Raw genomic sequence first — 14534 nt, 5'->3', positions numbered from 1 at the left:
AATGTGCCATCTTTATAATAACACTTTATGTTTTGGTAGGGAAGGGATTCTTTGGAGCGTTTCCACCTTCCAGGGGAAAAGTAATTTGTCAAGATCTGATTCGATGGTGACACAAATTCTGCCTCTCTGATGTTTGTATTATGACAGGCAACAGATCACTGTGTGTGTGTGTGTGTGTGTGTGCGCGTTTGTGTGTGTGTGTGTGTGTGTGTGTGTGTGTGCGTGTGTGTGTGCGTGAGACTCAATTTGAATTACTGCCTCGTTGTTTAATGGCCTGGCTTGCAAAACTGGTCGAGGTACAAACAGCATTCAAGACAATCTAGATTCACATCTGGATTCATGTGGATAAAAAAATTTGGAAGAATGAAAGAAAATACGCTTTCAAAAAGTATTAACACTCTCTTAAAAACCTGTTCCCCATGACATCATAATCATAAACTCTAATGTGTTTTATTGAGATTTTCTGTGATAGACAAACATAAAGTATCATGTAATTTTGAGGTTGGAAAAACTGGTGCATGGTTTTGAAACAGTGTACAAATAAAAACCCAAAAAGAGTGCCAACCATTTAAGATCAGAAGGATTAAACTCCAGGGTGTCTGGGCTCTCCCTTAGAGATAGGGTGAGAAGCTCGGTTATCTGGGAGGGACTCAGAGTAGAGCCGCTGCTCCTCACTTCAAGAGGAGCCAGTTGAGGCTCGGGCATCTGGTCAGGATGCCTCCAGGATGCCTCCCTGTTGAGGTGTTCCGAGCACGAGGAGGCCCCGGGGAAGACCCAGGACACCCTGGGGGGACTATGTCTCTCAGCTGGCCTGGGAACGCCTTGGGATTCCCCCGGAGGAGCTGGAAGAAGTGGCTGGGGAGAGGGAAGTCTGGGCCTCCCTTCTTAAGCTGCTGCCCCCGCGACCCGACCCAAGAGGAATAAAATGGATGGATGGATGGATGGATGGATGGATGGATGGATGGATGGATGGAGAATTAAACTCCAGCAGACTCTAAACATAAATAGCTACGATAGAATAGTTCAGATCAAAGCATATCCATGTGTTATAATGACCGAGTCACAGCCAGGAACTAAATCCAATCCAGAATCCATAGAAAGACTCAAATTGTTGGCAGCAACGGCTCTCCATCTAATTTGATGCAACTTTAGTTAGTTTGTAAGTACAGAAATAAGTGCATGCACCACTTTGTGTTGATCAGGTCACAGAGAATCTCAATAAAATGAATCAAAGTTTGTGGCAGTAATCAATCTTTGAAAAGACTCACGGGACAAAACTGATGCATTTAACTTTATATTAATCTATGCATGTAGTTTAAATACTTGAAAAATAGGATCAAAACATTTTTCCAGCATCAGCAATGAAATACTGATTCTCTGTTTCAGTGGCCACACAGGAACATCTTATTTTTACTGTAAAACACACAGGACGGTTTGAAACAGGAGAGCTCCGAGTCGAAGGTAGCCGAGGCAGATTAAACAACCCCCCGGAGGAGCAACCGTACTGTAAATCCCAGCTTCCAGGTGACTTTAAATCTTGCAAAGTGTGTCATCCGAAGATGAACAAGCCAACAGGGTTTTATAAAATGTCTGCAGCTCAACCTGAGTGATAGATTTTGACAACAGAAAATTACACTTCCCAATTACCACCATTTTTAATGAAAGCTAAGCGACGACAGCCACTGGGGTGAGTTATCGAAGGCGGCCAGGACGCTTGTGTTAAACGCCAAACGTCTCTCAACGTGTTTGGCTTTGACCTGGCTGAAGAGCAGCGAGGATAACAACATGTCCAAAAGAAACTCCTAGAACATTTTTTATTTGGTTTTACAACAGATGCCATAAAGAATAAGAATAGACTGCAAAAGTATTCATATCTCCATAAACTTTAATATTCCCGAGTAATATTGCGAAAGACTAACAAAAAGCAGTGAAAAGGAAGGAAAACGGTACAAGATCTTTTACAACTAAACATATGGTTACAGAGAGTCCTAACAAGCTGTTGGCCATACTGATAGAGTTAAATAATGTAAATAAACTAATTTCTAAACATAAAAGAACTACATATTTGCTGTATATTTCGCATGCACTCGCTCACTTTTGCAGTACATGATGAATAACTCTCATTACTACCTGTGCAGATGGTTTTTTTGAACTGCTGAACTCTCAAATGTGTGTTCATCTTCACGATGAGGTCATGTAAAATCATGTTCTGTATAATATTTCAACGTAATTGCCGACAGCTAATTAAGTCTGATCCCATAGTCAATTCCCTGGAAAACATGCAAGTGTTTTTTTATGCTATAGCTCTAAGCTGGGAGCATCAAAGCCATCAAATGTTCACTCTGGATCATAATTTTTCTTCTGCAGATGTGACTTTATTGACGCTGAAACAGCAGTAAAACGACAACTCTACTATGCAGGTATTGCTGAATTAGAGGAAATTATATGAATTGGTTCATCTTCAAGTGCATCAACATGCATAAACTTCAATGTGTGAAATCACTGAGTGCACCACAGCACCTGATCATGTGGATGTAGTTACTGAGGGAAGAAGACTCAAATGTTGCCTTTTTAAGCATCAGTAAGATGTTTAAAATTAATTCTAAATGGTTTTTCTACAAAATACTAAGACATGTTGAGGGTTTATTTAGGTGAGAGATTGAGACTTTCATCAGGTAACAAAGAGATATGATAATGTTGACAGCGATTTGGAAATCTCGGATTAAAGTTTCTACATTCTGTTGGGATTATATCCAGACAAATGTTTACAAGCAGCAATCAGTAAAATTAGAAAGCAAAATTAGAACTCTGTAGTCATTTCATCACTGCTTGACAAAATTAGTAAAACTCTATTTTACCGTCTCTGTTCTCACATACACCCAGTGTGACATCACCTCTTCATGTGTATTAAATACTCTCACCAGAAATGCTAGAAAGAAATGTTTTGAACACTTTTCCAAAAAGTGTTCAAAAGTGAAAATTGAATGTTGTCAATAAATTTTGATTGGTGAATCTCGAGCTATTAATTTAAAATCAGTAATGATCTTTTCTTGTAGTTATTTGGACATTCATTTGGAGAATGGCAGGACAACAAGCTAAAAGACAACACATCGGATCCCTGATCCCTGGTATTTGCAGATGTTAGGGATTCCGGCCGCCAGCAAATAGATAAAATCTGCAAATACTTCCTGTGATGCACAGTCTTCCTAATTTCCGTCACTTGAGGATGCAACCAATCAGTGCCAAAGGAAAATGAATGGTGCTCCTGGATTGGCTGCTTTGCAAACACCAGGCCATTGGTCGTAGCTGTTTTAGATTCCCAGGCTGCATTTTCTTTTCAATATTTTATGCGCTACAAAAAATCTGAAACTATGCAAATTTTCCAGGAATAATTCAGTTACATTCCACAGAAAAATCTGAAAATAGATAAATATGTGAATAAAAATAGGCAAGTGTTCAAAAAAAAAAACAAAAAAAAAAAAAAAACAAGGTTACAAAACTCTGAACATTAACAAATATATGCAGTAAGTGCTTAATACATTCACTTGTGATTCAATGGTAAATGTCTTACAAATTAATGTTCCTTGGTTGATTAACTTTAGCGACCGGGTAGCAGTCAGTAAGCTTTTGACATCAACAGATGGCCTGAGCCTGAATCAGATCTTTGTCAAGAACTCTGACAAAGATGTTAGGGATTTGATTGGTGAATCTCGCGCTATTAATTTAAAATCAGTAATGATCTTTTCTTGTTGTTATTTGAACATTCATTTGGAGAATGGTAAAAGTACAGTTTACTATTGTATTGTTTTGATGCTGATGATTAGAAGCCAAAAGCAGATCAGAGCCAGACGCTTGATGAAAGATGAGGATTAAATCAAAGACAGGTGACGGGAAGCTGGACAGGACCAACAGAGGGATCACGAAACCAAAGAGCTGAAATTCTAGGCGGAGTGATTTCTGACATGGAAACCAGGTGACCACAATCAGCAAAATGAATGGCAGCTTGAGTGAAGCAACTGTGAGAACAGAAACGCAAATAATTAAAAGCCTAACCAGTCGGAAAAAGGGGGTAAATATAAAAACTAGAGAAATAATTTGAAATACAAGAGCCAAAATACAGAAATCTCAGCTACATTTTCAACGTTTTCCCTTCATTTTTTAATCACCAACCTCAATGCATTCAGTGGCCAAATGAGCAATTTACAGCATTACATAAGAGAAGAGCTGAACGTGACAGTGCCAAGTGAGGACTTGAGCTAAATGTTCCAAAATGCAACTCTGTGAAGTAAATCCCATACTTTGAGTGGAAAGCGTTGCTCTTGCAATGTTATGTTATAACCGATTATTTAAAATGATTTATGTAATAGCAGCTAATTGCGCTAAAATTACAGCTGTGTGACTCAGAGGAATGCAGTTCTGATGAGAACTTACCCAGGCATAAGCGACCAAAAGCGCGAAACAAAACTAGGATGATATCCACAGTAACAAAAGCAAACATTTTTCCGCATAAAAAAAATAAATTGTGAGAGGGAAATTATTTAAACAGCTGTGTTCAAATCTGCAATCCATCAATAAGAGGGAGAGAGGATCCTGACGCCAAGGTTAAAATCTTACAGACTGCCAATAGAGGTTCTTAAATTTCACAAGACCTGTTTGGATGAGCTAGTGAAAGAGGAACTAGCCCACTGCTCTGTGTCGCCCAGCATACATTTGCAACAAATTGATCATAAAGTGGGGGAACAAGTGATCAGAGGGGCACATAAAGCACTTCAGAACGTGAGATAAAGAGGTCAGAGTGCATTTCAGACGACGCACGATGGGATGGGAACGAGCGAGCTGGAAGAAACGGCTCCAAAGAGAGATCACTGTAAAAACTGAGAGAGCTGAGTAAACCCTCAGCAGATCCAAGCCTGTTCTCTGTCAGGCTGCATGAAGAGCAGCGATATTTAACAGCTGTCACCGGTCCGGAAATGTATTTAGATCTGGACTTAGACTAGGCCATTATACCACCAGACCATACTTCCCCCCCGCCGTACTGCTCTGGTGTGGGTTTCGGGGTCGTTGTCGGGTCCCGGACTCAAATCTTTCTGCAGTTTTTAACCGGTTTTATTTCGGGAGAGCGATTTATTTAGCTCCATAAACTTTGCCCTGTCCATGCTGAACGAAAACATCCCCTCGACGCGAAGCCACCATGTTTCATGGTGAGAATGGTGTATGCAGGATGATCTGCAGTTTTAGTTCCAGTCACTCATGACATTTTGTACCAAAAAGATCAATTTTAGCCTTGTTTCACCAGAACCCTTCTCCGCAGTGGGGTGGTTTCTTTTTCACTGAAATGGCATTAGTTAGGGTTAGAGATGCAAATATTCAACTTACAAGTAATTGCCGATTAATGATTTATTACATCAAAATTTGTTCCAGTCAATTAACTAGTTTTAGTTGGACTGCCATCTAAAAGAGGGCGCCACTGGTCATCTTTAAGAGGAGGGGGTTAGGGTAGGGTTAGGGTTAGGGGTCAGTTGATACAGAAACAAAGATGGCAGAACCATACCAGAACAGGAAAGAGAAATAGTCCAAACAGAGTTCAGTGTGGAATACAAAATGCTCTTTACGCGGTTCTGTTTTGAAGTGTAAACACTCGACAAGATCCTAAAGTTTCATCTTAATAGCGCTCATTCAACCGAGCCACAATGACGGAGCAGCGTCAACTTCTTTTATTTGTTTCATTTTTTATTTTTCTATTCAGTAACCTAGGCAGTTCTTATTTTGCTATATTTTATAAATATATCTATGTTTGATAATGTGAGAAAACCACAATTTTCTATTTATTCAATCAGTATTTAACAGGAGTTGACTTGTAATTATGTTACAATTTAATGATGGGTTTTTTTTTTATTCATCAAATTAGGGGTATCACAATAAAGACCAATAACCTGAATACGTTTGCAAGACGCTGTATTTGAGAACGCCTCACCTTTCTGTGCTCTTGAAGATTCAGGGAAGAAGAACATTTTCTGTTGCATATGGTGCAAGTGAGTTTCCGTCGTGCACTTCCTTAAAAAAAAAAAGAAAAACCCATAAATGACAGAAGTAGAGCCAAATTTATGAACAAGCATTGATCAATAAAAAAATGACCAGTTTATGATTGCATGTACAGTAAGCCCACTGTTTTGTAAAGCCTTTACCCCATCTAAATTACCAGATCAACATCTGTTGTGTCTGATCCGCTCCCTCCCCGCCTCGCCCACACACACTCTCCCCATCCCGACCACATTTTTGGAAAAGAATGAAGGCCCGACTTTGGGCTCCATCAGCCTCTCAGATGAATATCCTAATCTCTCTTTGATACTCGATTCACATCTGAGGCTCTCGCGGATTCCACGCTGCCCTACATCCCATCATAAATAGCTATGGAAGCTCAATTATCTGGCGGAGTAAAGCCGCCCCAGAAAACACAGGTCAGCAATTACGGAGCTCATGTAATTAGAGACGGGTCTTAACACTGGAGCGGTTTTAACTGATCGAGGTCACGTTAGTTTTTTTTTTTTTGTTTTCGTTCCTTGAGCGTCGAGCCCCGCTGATGGGCAAGCGCGTTCGTTACATGAAAACAATAATTGATGGGGCTGTAATTGTATATGAGTGTATCGGGAGGAGCAAGAGACAGAGAACATCAAAGACAAAGGCACCGCGCTGAGCGCAAACACAGATTCCCACCTGTGTGAACATTTCCTTTATGCTTCTTCAAAGCGTCCTTGCTTTTGAATCGCTTCCCACAGCTCTCCGCTTTGCATATGAACCTGGCGTCTCCTTTGCATGCCTCCTTGTGCTGTTCGAAACTGTGCAACGTGAAATATGGAAGGGAAATAAGGAGGAACAAAATAATTCAGTTTCACATGCAAGAAGGTTAGTGTGTGTGTGTGTGTGTGTGTGTGTGTGTGTGTGTGTGTGTGTGTGTGTGTGTGTGTGTGTGTGTGTGTGTGCGTGGGCGTGTGTGTGTGCGTGTGTGTGTGTGTGTGCGTGCGTGGGTGTGTGCATGCGTGTGTTACCTGGACTCTGAGCTGAAGGTGTTGTGGCAAAGGGAACACTGATGAACCTTAGAGTCGCCTGACGGGTCAAGAGACTCAGAACAATGTAAAACGCTGAGGAGGAACACAAATGTAGAACAGATCAGATGTGACCATGAAATATAAAAACAAAAACAAAAAAACAGGAATTGTGCAATCCACAACTCTATAATCTTAACGCTCTCTGTTTGCTGCAACCTGTGAACTCGGCGCCGTCCTATTCCACATATTTAAGCTAAAGACAGGATTTTTCTGTATTTTTCAGTCTTGCATTATGCAGCTGCCTAACAACCAGCTAAGCGACAGATGAATAAACCCACTGGCGCTGCAGAGCCTGTTTGACGGGGAACTTCTTGCCACAGTTCCTGCATTTGAACTCTTTCTCCTCGGTGCTGGGCCTCTGGTGCAGACTCTGGAGGTGCGCCGCCAAGATCTCCTCACTGGGAAAGCTGCTCTCACACAGCAGGCAGGGGTGGTCCTCCTTCTTTATGACAAGTTCTGCACAGATATGCGAAGAAGTCACTCACAGAAGAACCCTAACGGGTTTCCTTGCACGTGGTTTCGTAAACCGATTGAGAGAGATTCGGGTTTACCCATTTCCACAAGATGTTTGGCCTCTTTGCTGTTCTCGTCCTCGTCTTTCACGACTTCTTCCTCTTCCTCCTCCTCTTCTTCCATGTCACTATCCAGGTAGCCAATCAGGAGCTCTGTATCTGTCTCTATGTCATCCACGGCCAGGTAGAAGATGTTCTCTCCATCCTAACCCAGAAAACAGAACATCGTCACATTTGATAAGGCGTTGCGATAAAGTGAGAGTGTATTGTATCGTATTGTTTCTCATTTATCATGATAAGATTTTGGTTTATCGTTGTCACAGTAAATTCAAATTAGTGATATTTTTTTAAAAAACTAAAACCGTCCTCATTGTCAGGATTACTATTTTTATTTTTTTACCCACCGTTTGTTCAAGAAGAATATCAATAAATATATATTTAAAAAAAATTAAAAACATGATTAAATTCTGTAATGTTAAGGGTTAAAAGGTTTTGTAAGAAAACATTAGCGAACAGATGCGTAGGAATATGGACTTAGAATTTTATCCCGATATTTTTTGGGATGAAATTCCAAAAAATGTCATCCCAAAATGAAATTTTGTGATAGCGATGATGGGAAAAAAAACTATCACTCATTCTTTTAGGTAACTGTATGGTTGTGACTGAATGACAACATTTATAGCGCCACAACCACAAATACTGTTGTTGAAATAGGCGTCTTCATTGCATGTACAATCAGTAAATGAAATGTATCATGAACACATTGAATCAAAGTCATTGGAAGCTAATCCCACCTGACGGGAAGACGGACAGAGCACAGCTTTCCGTCTGGGGTGGAAGTTTACTTTCCAGGACAGCGTGAGCTAAAATCTGCAGCCAGAGACATTTCTACATGTAGAAATGGCCTAGTCAAACCTCAGACGGTTCAAGAAGTAGTAAGACTCGCAGAACACGGTGGAACGTAGAGCCAAAAACACTCTGACCCGGTTCTAAATCAGCTAGAACATTTTATTTTACAGTCAGTCTACCGAAGCCTGCTGGCTGAACCCATTACACCCAGACAGCACTCGTTTAAAGCCTGATTGAGGCCACAGGTCAAAGGCATGTAACCTTAAAAATGTGTTCATTTACTCTGCTGTCCTGAAAGGTCACGTTAATAAAATCAAACCGTCATTTTGTTTTAATTATAGGATTCTAAATGTACATAAATAATGATTACCAAGAGGAAAACCAAACAATAAATGTCATTGTTGATGAAACGCAGAGGTCTAACTCACATGCGTGACCTTTAAACAACCAATCAAACTGTGTGTTCCAGCATTAATGGCAGGAACTTGGCCCTAAGACCCAAGTGTTCATGCTCTTTTCTTTCCTTCTCTATTTTTCTTCTGTCATGGGAGAGCTATCTTTTTTTTCTTTTCCTTTTGTCTTTTTACACTAAAGTGCAAGAGGTGAAGTTTATGAGCTCCAGACAGAGGCTCCGGCCTCACGTTTGTGTGTCCCTTCAGAAATTGTGTTTACGTTTCTCTCTTTTCTTCTTCTTCTTCAAATCATCTGATTTTATTTTTTGTTAGGAAGCTGTAGACCTGGCTACTGTTGTTGACACATCATTTATCACAAGAGTCATATAAAAGATATGTTTTCTCAGCCATTTAGGAATACAAAATTGAGATAAGGAATTTTGCTTCGTATCCAACTTTACACCCCAAATTACACTCGTAATAGTTCCAACATCTGGCTGCAGAGGGACGTGGCGTCCAAGGAACATATTTGAACCATAAGCATCCTTTAAGCAAGCGATTGTATTTGTGAAACATATTTTTATTACATGAAAAATAATAATAATAATAATTGTGGCTGTCAACGAGGATTTCCTGACAGTTTTCAGTGTTTGCTCCAGGCTTGTCTGTTCCAGTTTGTATAAACGTAAATTAAATTCACATGACCTCTTGGTTGTGTTTCTCGGCGCTACGCAAAAGTATGTCAATTACTTCACGCTTTGTCCTTTCACAACCACAAATTTCAGACTATTTCTGAGGGATTTTATGCGATGGATCAACATGAAGCACTGCATAACCGTAAAGTCCAAGGAAAATAAGACATAATTCACATTTTATTAACAAATAGGTCATAAAAGTGTCTTGAGCGTTTGTGTTCAGCGTCTCCGAGTCGACACTCTGTAGGACTTCCTCTCCCGGCAATGACAGTCTTTTTGTGGCATTTCTCTATCAGGTTTCTACATCTATAAATATTTTTGTATAATAACACAAGCTGGTAGGGTTTAATAATGTTCTCACAATTAGTATTTTTAGGACTATTCTAATATCCTATTTTCTGCTTATGAATAATTTGATTGGCAAAGTTTTGATAGCTTTAATAAAACCATGACTTTTTTTTTTTTTTTTTTACTTTTTGCAATTTTCTAAAATTGAACTACAGTATTTATATTTTTACACATAACCCGTGGTGTAAAGTTGAAAGAATATGTGACATGGCTTAAAAGATGAAAAATATGAATTTGGGAAAAAATAACTCACATCTTACGGCGCTCTCGCACAAACAAATATTCTACTAAGCTCTAATAAAATGAGACATTTAACATCAGAAGTTTAAAAAATGTATTCGTAAATGATGTGAATTACTAACACTGCTTAATTAAAGCAGTGGGTTTTTTTATATTTTCCATATCATGTGGCTCAGATGTAAGCTTCTCCTTTCCCTTTCACTTATCTTTACATTGCAGCTTCCAAGCAAATCACAATCATTTTTCACTTCCAAAAGCGACCGGCTGCAATGGATTTTATTTAGTTGCACCAGAGTGAAGCAGGTGGAATACACAACCATGCCACACTTTTAAGATTTTTGGAAGGAAACATTTTTCTGAAAACCATGTAGTCACTTCCTTCCACTTGACTACTACGGGCTACGTTTGTTTGAGTCTGTCACGATGAAACACATTAAACTTTGAGGTTGTAACATGACGAAATGAGGAGAACGCAGAGGAAAACTGGAAGCAGACGTCTGCCCAAAACTACGAGGGAAAAAGCGAACGTTTTGGATTATTCCATGAAAAGAGACACGATTCTTTACTCCCCTATCCTGCAGCCTGTTTTATTGATCGGGTTAAGGCTGAGGGATTCATTGTCTGCTGAGTGGAAATGTACCTGAATGGCTGCCAAGTTCTTCTGCTCCTGTGAAGGCGCCTGATGGACAAACCGCAGCCAGTTGGCATGGCGAGGATTACTTGCATCCAGAATATACAGAACATCCCCTTTACTGCCACGAACCTGAAAAAAAAAGGAAAGAAAACAGAGCAACTGTGAGAGCTTTCAGAAGCGAACTGCTTCTTTTTTTAGTTTCTTTCTCCCCCCCCGCTTGATGCCTTGAAGATTGGTCCTCTGTACAACAAAGAGCGCTGACCTTTTCCCGTGTACACCTGGTCACCGAACGCAGCTCCACGCCTCACAATATGACAACAACAGATAACCAGTGGCGAAAACGCTGCAGTTATCTCCAGCTACTTTGCACCCAACAAGTGATGAGAGTCAGCTTTTACATTGGCTTTGGCTCATTGATCTGCAACGTAATTAAATGTTTCCTTTATCACACAGAAGCAGAGAATCTCTTTGGATAAACCTGTGGGGTTTTTTTGCAGACAGCTGTGTTCTCCGATAAAGGATGCGGTTTTTTTTTTTATTCTACTTAATTCCAATTACGTTTCCATGCCAAGACTGCGAACTCTGCTTACTTTTTAGTTCCAGTTGCTGTTAATCATGAAACGTTTACACATGATCTGTCACAGCTGTTAGCTTAACCTCACATCTGCATTGTTATGGTTGAAGTTTTGATTAAATTTGCTTGTGCAAAAAACAAACATTCTTTTTCATTGCACAAAATCAGCTGAAAATTCAAATTTTTCCATTTTTTTTTTTATTTGTTTCTACACAGTAAGTCCTTTATATTCAAGGCTAGTCTTCCTCCAAAAGTTTTTCTCTTGGTCTCATTCCACCGATCTTAAACACGCTAACATCTGCTAACATCTGGCTTTTGAACACGCAGGGAAGCAGTTTGATTGGCATCGGGATAGCATGAAATTTCTCCACAGCTGTCACGGGTATTTATCAGCTCCAGTCAACGTTGATGGAATAACAACCTGGAAAAGGAACAAAACAATCTGACAACAACGTATTTATAATCGACAGCAACGAATCAAGGGGGGAAAACAATAATAATAATTTAGATCAATCAGGTGCATTATCTCTCCCCAGAGCTGCTCGCTCTATGTAGCAAATAAAACGGTATGTAGCGTTAGGTGATGTTTCATCGTTAGCTTACTGCTTTATACTCTGCCCCACACTGAGCAGGTTGCCATGACAGCTTAAATGTTACGTTTTTGAAGATTGTGTGATGAAAAGTGATTTATTCGGCTTATTATTGTTATCAAAGAACAAGGTCTGCATTCGCTTTTGCAAAATAAGAACGATCCAAGAGTCTCGTTACAGTATTACAGCACACGTCAGTAAAACAAAGATCCAACGTGATCAAACGCTCAAATACAAAGTCCTTAAACCAAATCAATCTTTCTAGGCATCACATAAAACTAAATAATTAGTGCCACTCTGGCAAAAATATGTTTTTTATACATTCTTAAGGCAGTTCAGTGGATTGTCCTACATAAACCTACACTGGGTGCCTTTAAATCTCAACTTAAAACCCACCTGTTTACAGTTGCTTATGGCTAAATTAGGATTAGAGTGTGGGTTTTGATGTTTTTAATTAATGTTTTTATCTTTACTTTTCATCTATTTATTAATGTCACATACCGTTTTTTTCTTCTTTAATTATGTAAAGCACCTTAAAATGCCTTGCTGCTGAAATGTGCTATTCAAATAAAATTTGATTGATAAAAAAATAAAAATATTAAAGATAAATATTTGATTATCCGTCAATTCAAGCACAATTTCTTTCTTTGATAATAATAAAAACTCTTTTGAAATAAACACTGCTTTTGAAACCAAGATCACGATAGGAAAAACAGATTTCAACATGTGATGTTTGAAATAGATTCATATTTTAGGCACAGATTGGACAAAAAATAGTGACACAGCTGATCAAGAGCAACACTCTTGTATTCTTTTTCAATGAAAAATTAAAACACATGCTTCTCAAACTAAAGAAAAAACCTACCTGTAATAATAATAATAATAATAATAATAATAATAATAATAATAATAATAATAATAAACTACATATTGTTTTTGTAAAGAGTTAATATTAAAAGATTTTGAGCATTGAACTTATTTTATAAAAATCAAAAGAAAGAAAATATCTACTTGTTTTTTAAACAAACATGAAATTTTAATATTTTGTGGAATATTTTGTAACTCTAGTTTTATATAAATATGCATCTTCCAACATGGGACAAGGATCTGTTGTAAAAACAGACATTGTTATAGTATGCACAAAAGCATATTTATGTGTTGGGGTCCAATGAAAGTCCAGGCTTACGTCTAACTGGCACAATCTGTTCAATGTGACTGAACTATTTTGCAAAGTAAAGATCTGGAACGCTGGGAAAAACACGCCCCGAAAAACCTTCAGCTGTAAGCGTACTCAACTCAGCAGGGCTGAACACAAATGCACACCACACTTTTCAGATTGGAGCGTGAAAATGGATTTGGAAAATCATTTCTCCTTTTATTTCAGAGCGTGGCTGTTCTCGACGTTGATCTACTACATGTTCCAACTTCCAAGTTACCTAGATGTTTCCATTGTCATGTAATGATAATTCATCACTTGATAAAAAAAATTAAAATACTAAAGACAAATGAAATAGAAATTAAATATTACAACTAGTGGGGTGTATTAGCATTTTGTTTTCTTGTTTTAGTGTGTGTACAACTGAACGGTGTGCGGTAAAGCATATAGTGAGTGGTTCCTTCACCTCCCACATCAGCCTGGTGTCCGAGCTTTCATCCAGCTCACTGGGCAGCTTTTTCTCACCGGCGAACGGACCAAACTTTTCCCCCTTGAACGTGAGGAGAGGGAATAACTTCAGTAAAACAACGAAAACAACGTCATGGAAGACTTATGCCAACATTTGCATTGTTCACACGATAGCTAGAAGTATAGTAAAACAGACATTTACAAGGGGCGTGGTTAAAAGTTGTAACATTGTATTCAGCTACTACCTCATATTAACAATTTGACGCACGAACCCCGTCATCCTCTGACACGTTTCAGAGCTTTAGGAGTCTCCTCTGCATAAACGGGAGCATAATGGAGGCGTGTAGGGATGTGTATGTTGTAAGTAAAATGGCGCTAAAAGGTTTGGGGGAAAAAACCTCTGGATAAATGATTATGAACGCGGAGGCGCGAGACGCTTCCTCGCGGACGTGACTCCATGGAGGAAACGGAGAGGAACCGCTGCAGTTACTGTAGCTACGTGGCATCTAACGTCACAGCAGTCTGGAGCTCATAGCGAGGCTTTGACAGCGACTGAGAGAAACAAGGCGAGCAAACAATCTATCTACAGCGCTAAAAGAAAACTTTTTAAAAGTAACTTCGGTGTACAAACTCATACCCATTAGTCGTCGCAGTCGGAAACCACAAACCTTTTTCACTCGCCTCGCCGTGTAAAGACCGATTCCATCCTGGACCTTTGACGATTTCAGAGAAAATCTGTCTGGCACGTACATACCCAACATTGTCATCACTTGGAAACGTTTCCTTCAGTGATAATTAGTTGGTTGTTTTATGTGTCAGCGGAAGTGGAGGAGCTTTGTCAGTTTGAATTGAAAGCAGATAGTTTCTTCTCAGAGCGGTCCAGGTTGAACCTCTCTGTTGGTCCTGCTCGTAGGAAGGCAAAGCGGCGTCCTGATTGGTCCAAAGTTCTGCAGCCGGGGGCTACCTTACT

The 14534-nt window shown here is 39.4% G+C and overlaps 1 protein-coding gene across 1 annotated transcript in view; it reads right to left on the bottom strand.

Moving 5' to 3' along the window:
* Nucleotides 1–14534, bottom strand: part of prdm5 (PR domain containing 5) — a 55882-nt gene extending 41348 nt beyond the window's left edge. The window contains exons 1-8 of the mRNA XM_008407534.3: nt 14233–14534; nt 13563–13646; nt 10783–10905; nt 7658–7823; nt 7385–7562; nt 7047–7139; nt 6715–6836; nt 5975–6054 (exon numbers count right to left, since the gene is read on the bottom strand). Of these exons, the coding sequence (XP_008405756.1) occupies nt 5975–6054; nt 6715–6836; nt 7047–7139; nt 7385–7562; nt 7658–7823; nt 10783–10905; nt 13563–13646; nt 14233–14331 (945 nt within the window). The 5' untranslated portion in view covers nt 14332–14534. The remainder of the gene's footprint in view (nt 1–5974; nt 6055–6714; nt 6837–7046; nt 7140–7384; nt 7563–7657; nt 7824–10782; nt 10906–13562; nt 13647–14232) is intronic.

The sequence above is a fragment of the Poecilia reticulata genome, chromosome 4, assembly GCF_904066995.2.
Source record: "Poecilia reticulata chromosome 4, P_reticulata-male-v2, whole genome shotgun sequence".
Lineage (NCBI taxonomy): Eukaryota > Metazoa > Chordata > Actinopteri > Cyprinodontiformes > Poeciliidae > Poecilia > Poecilia reticulata.
This window is presented reverse-complemented; position numbering and strand designations above follow the sequence as displayed.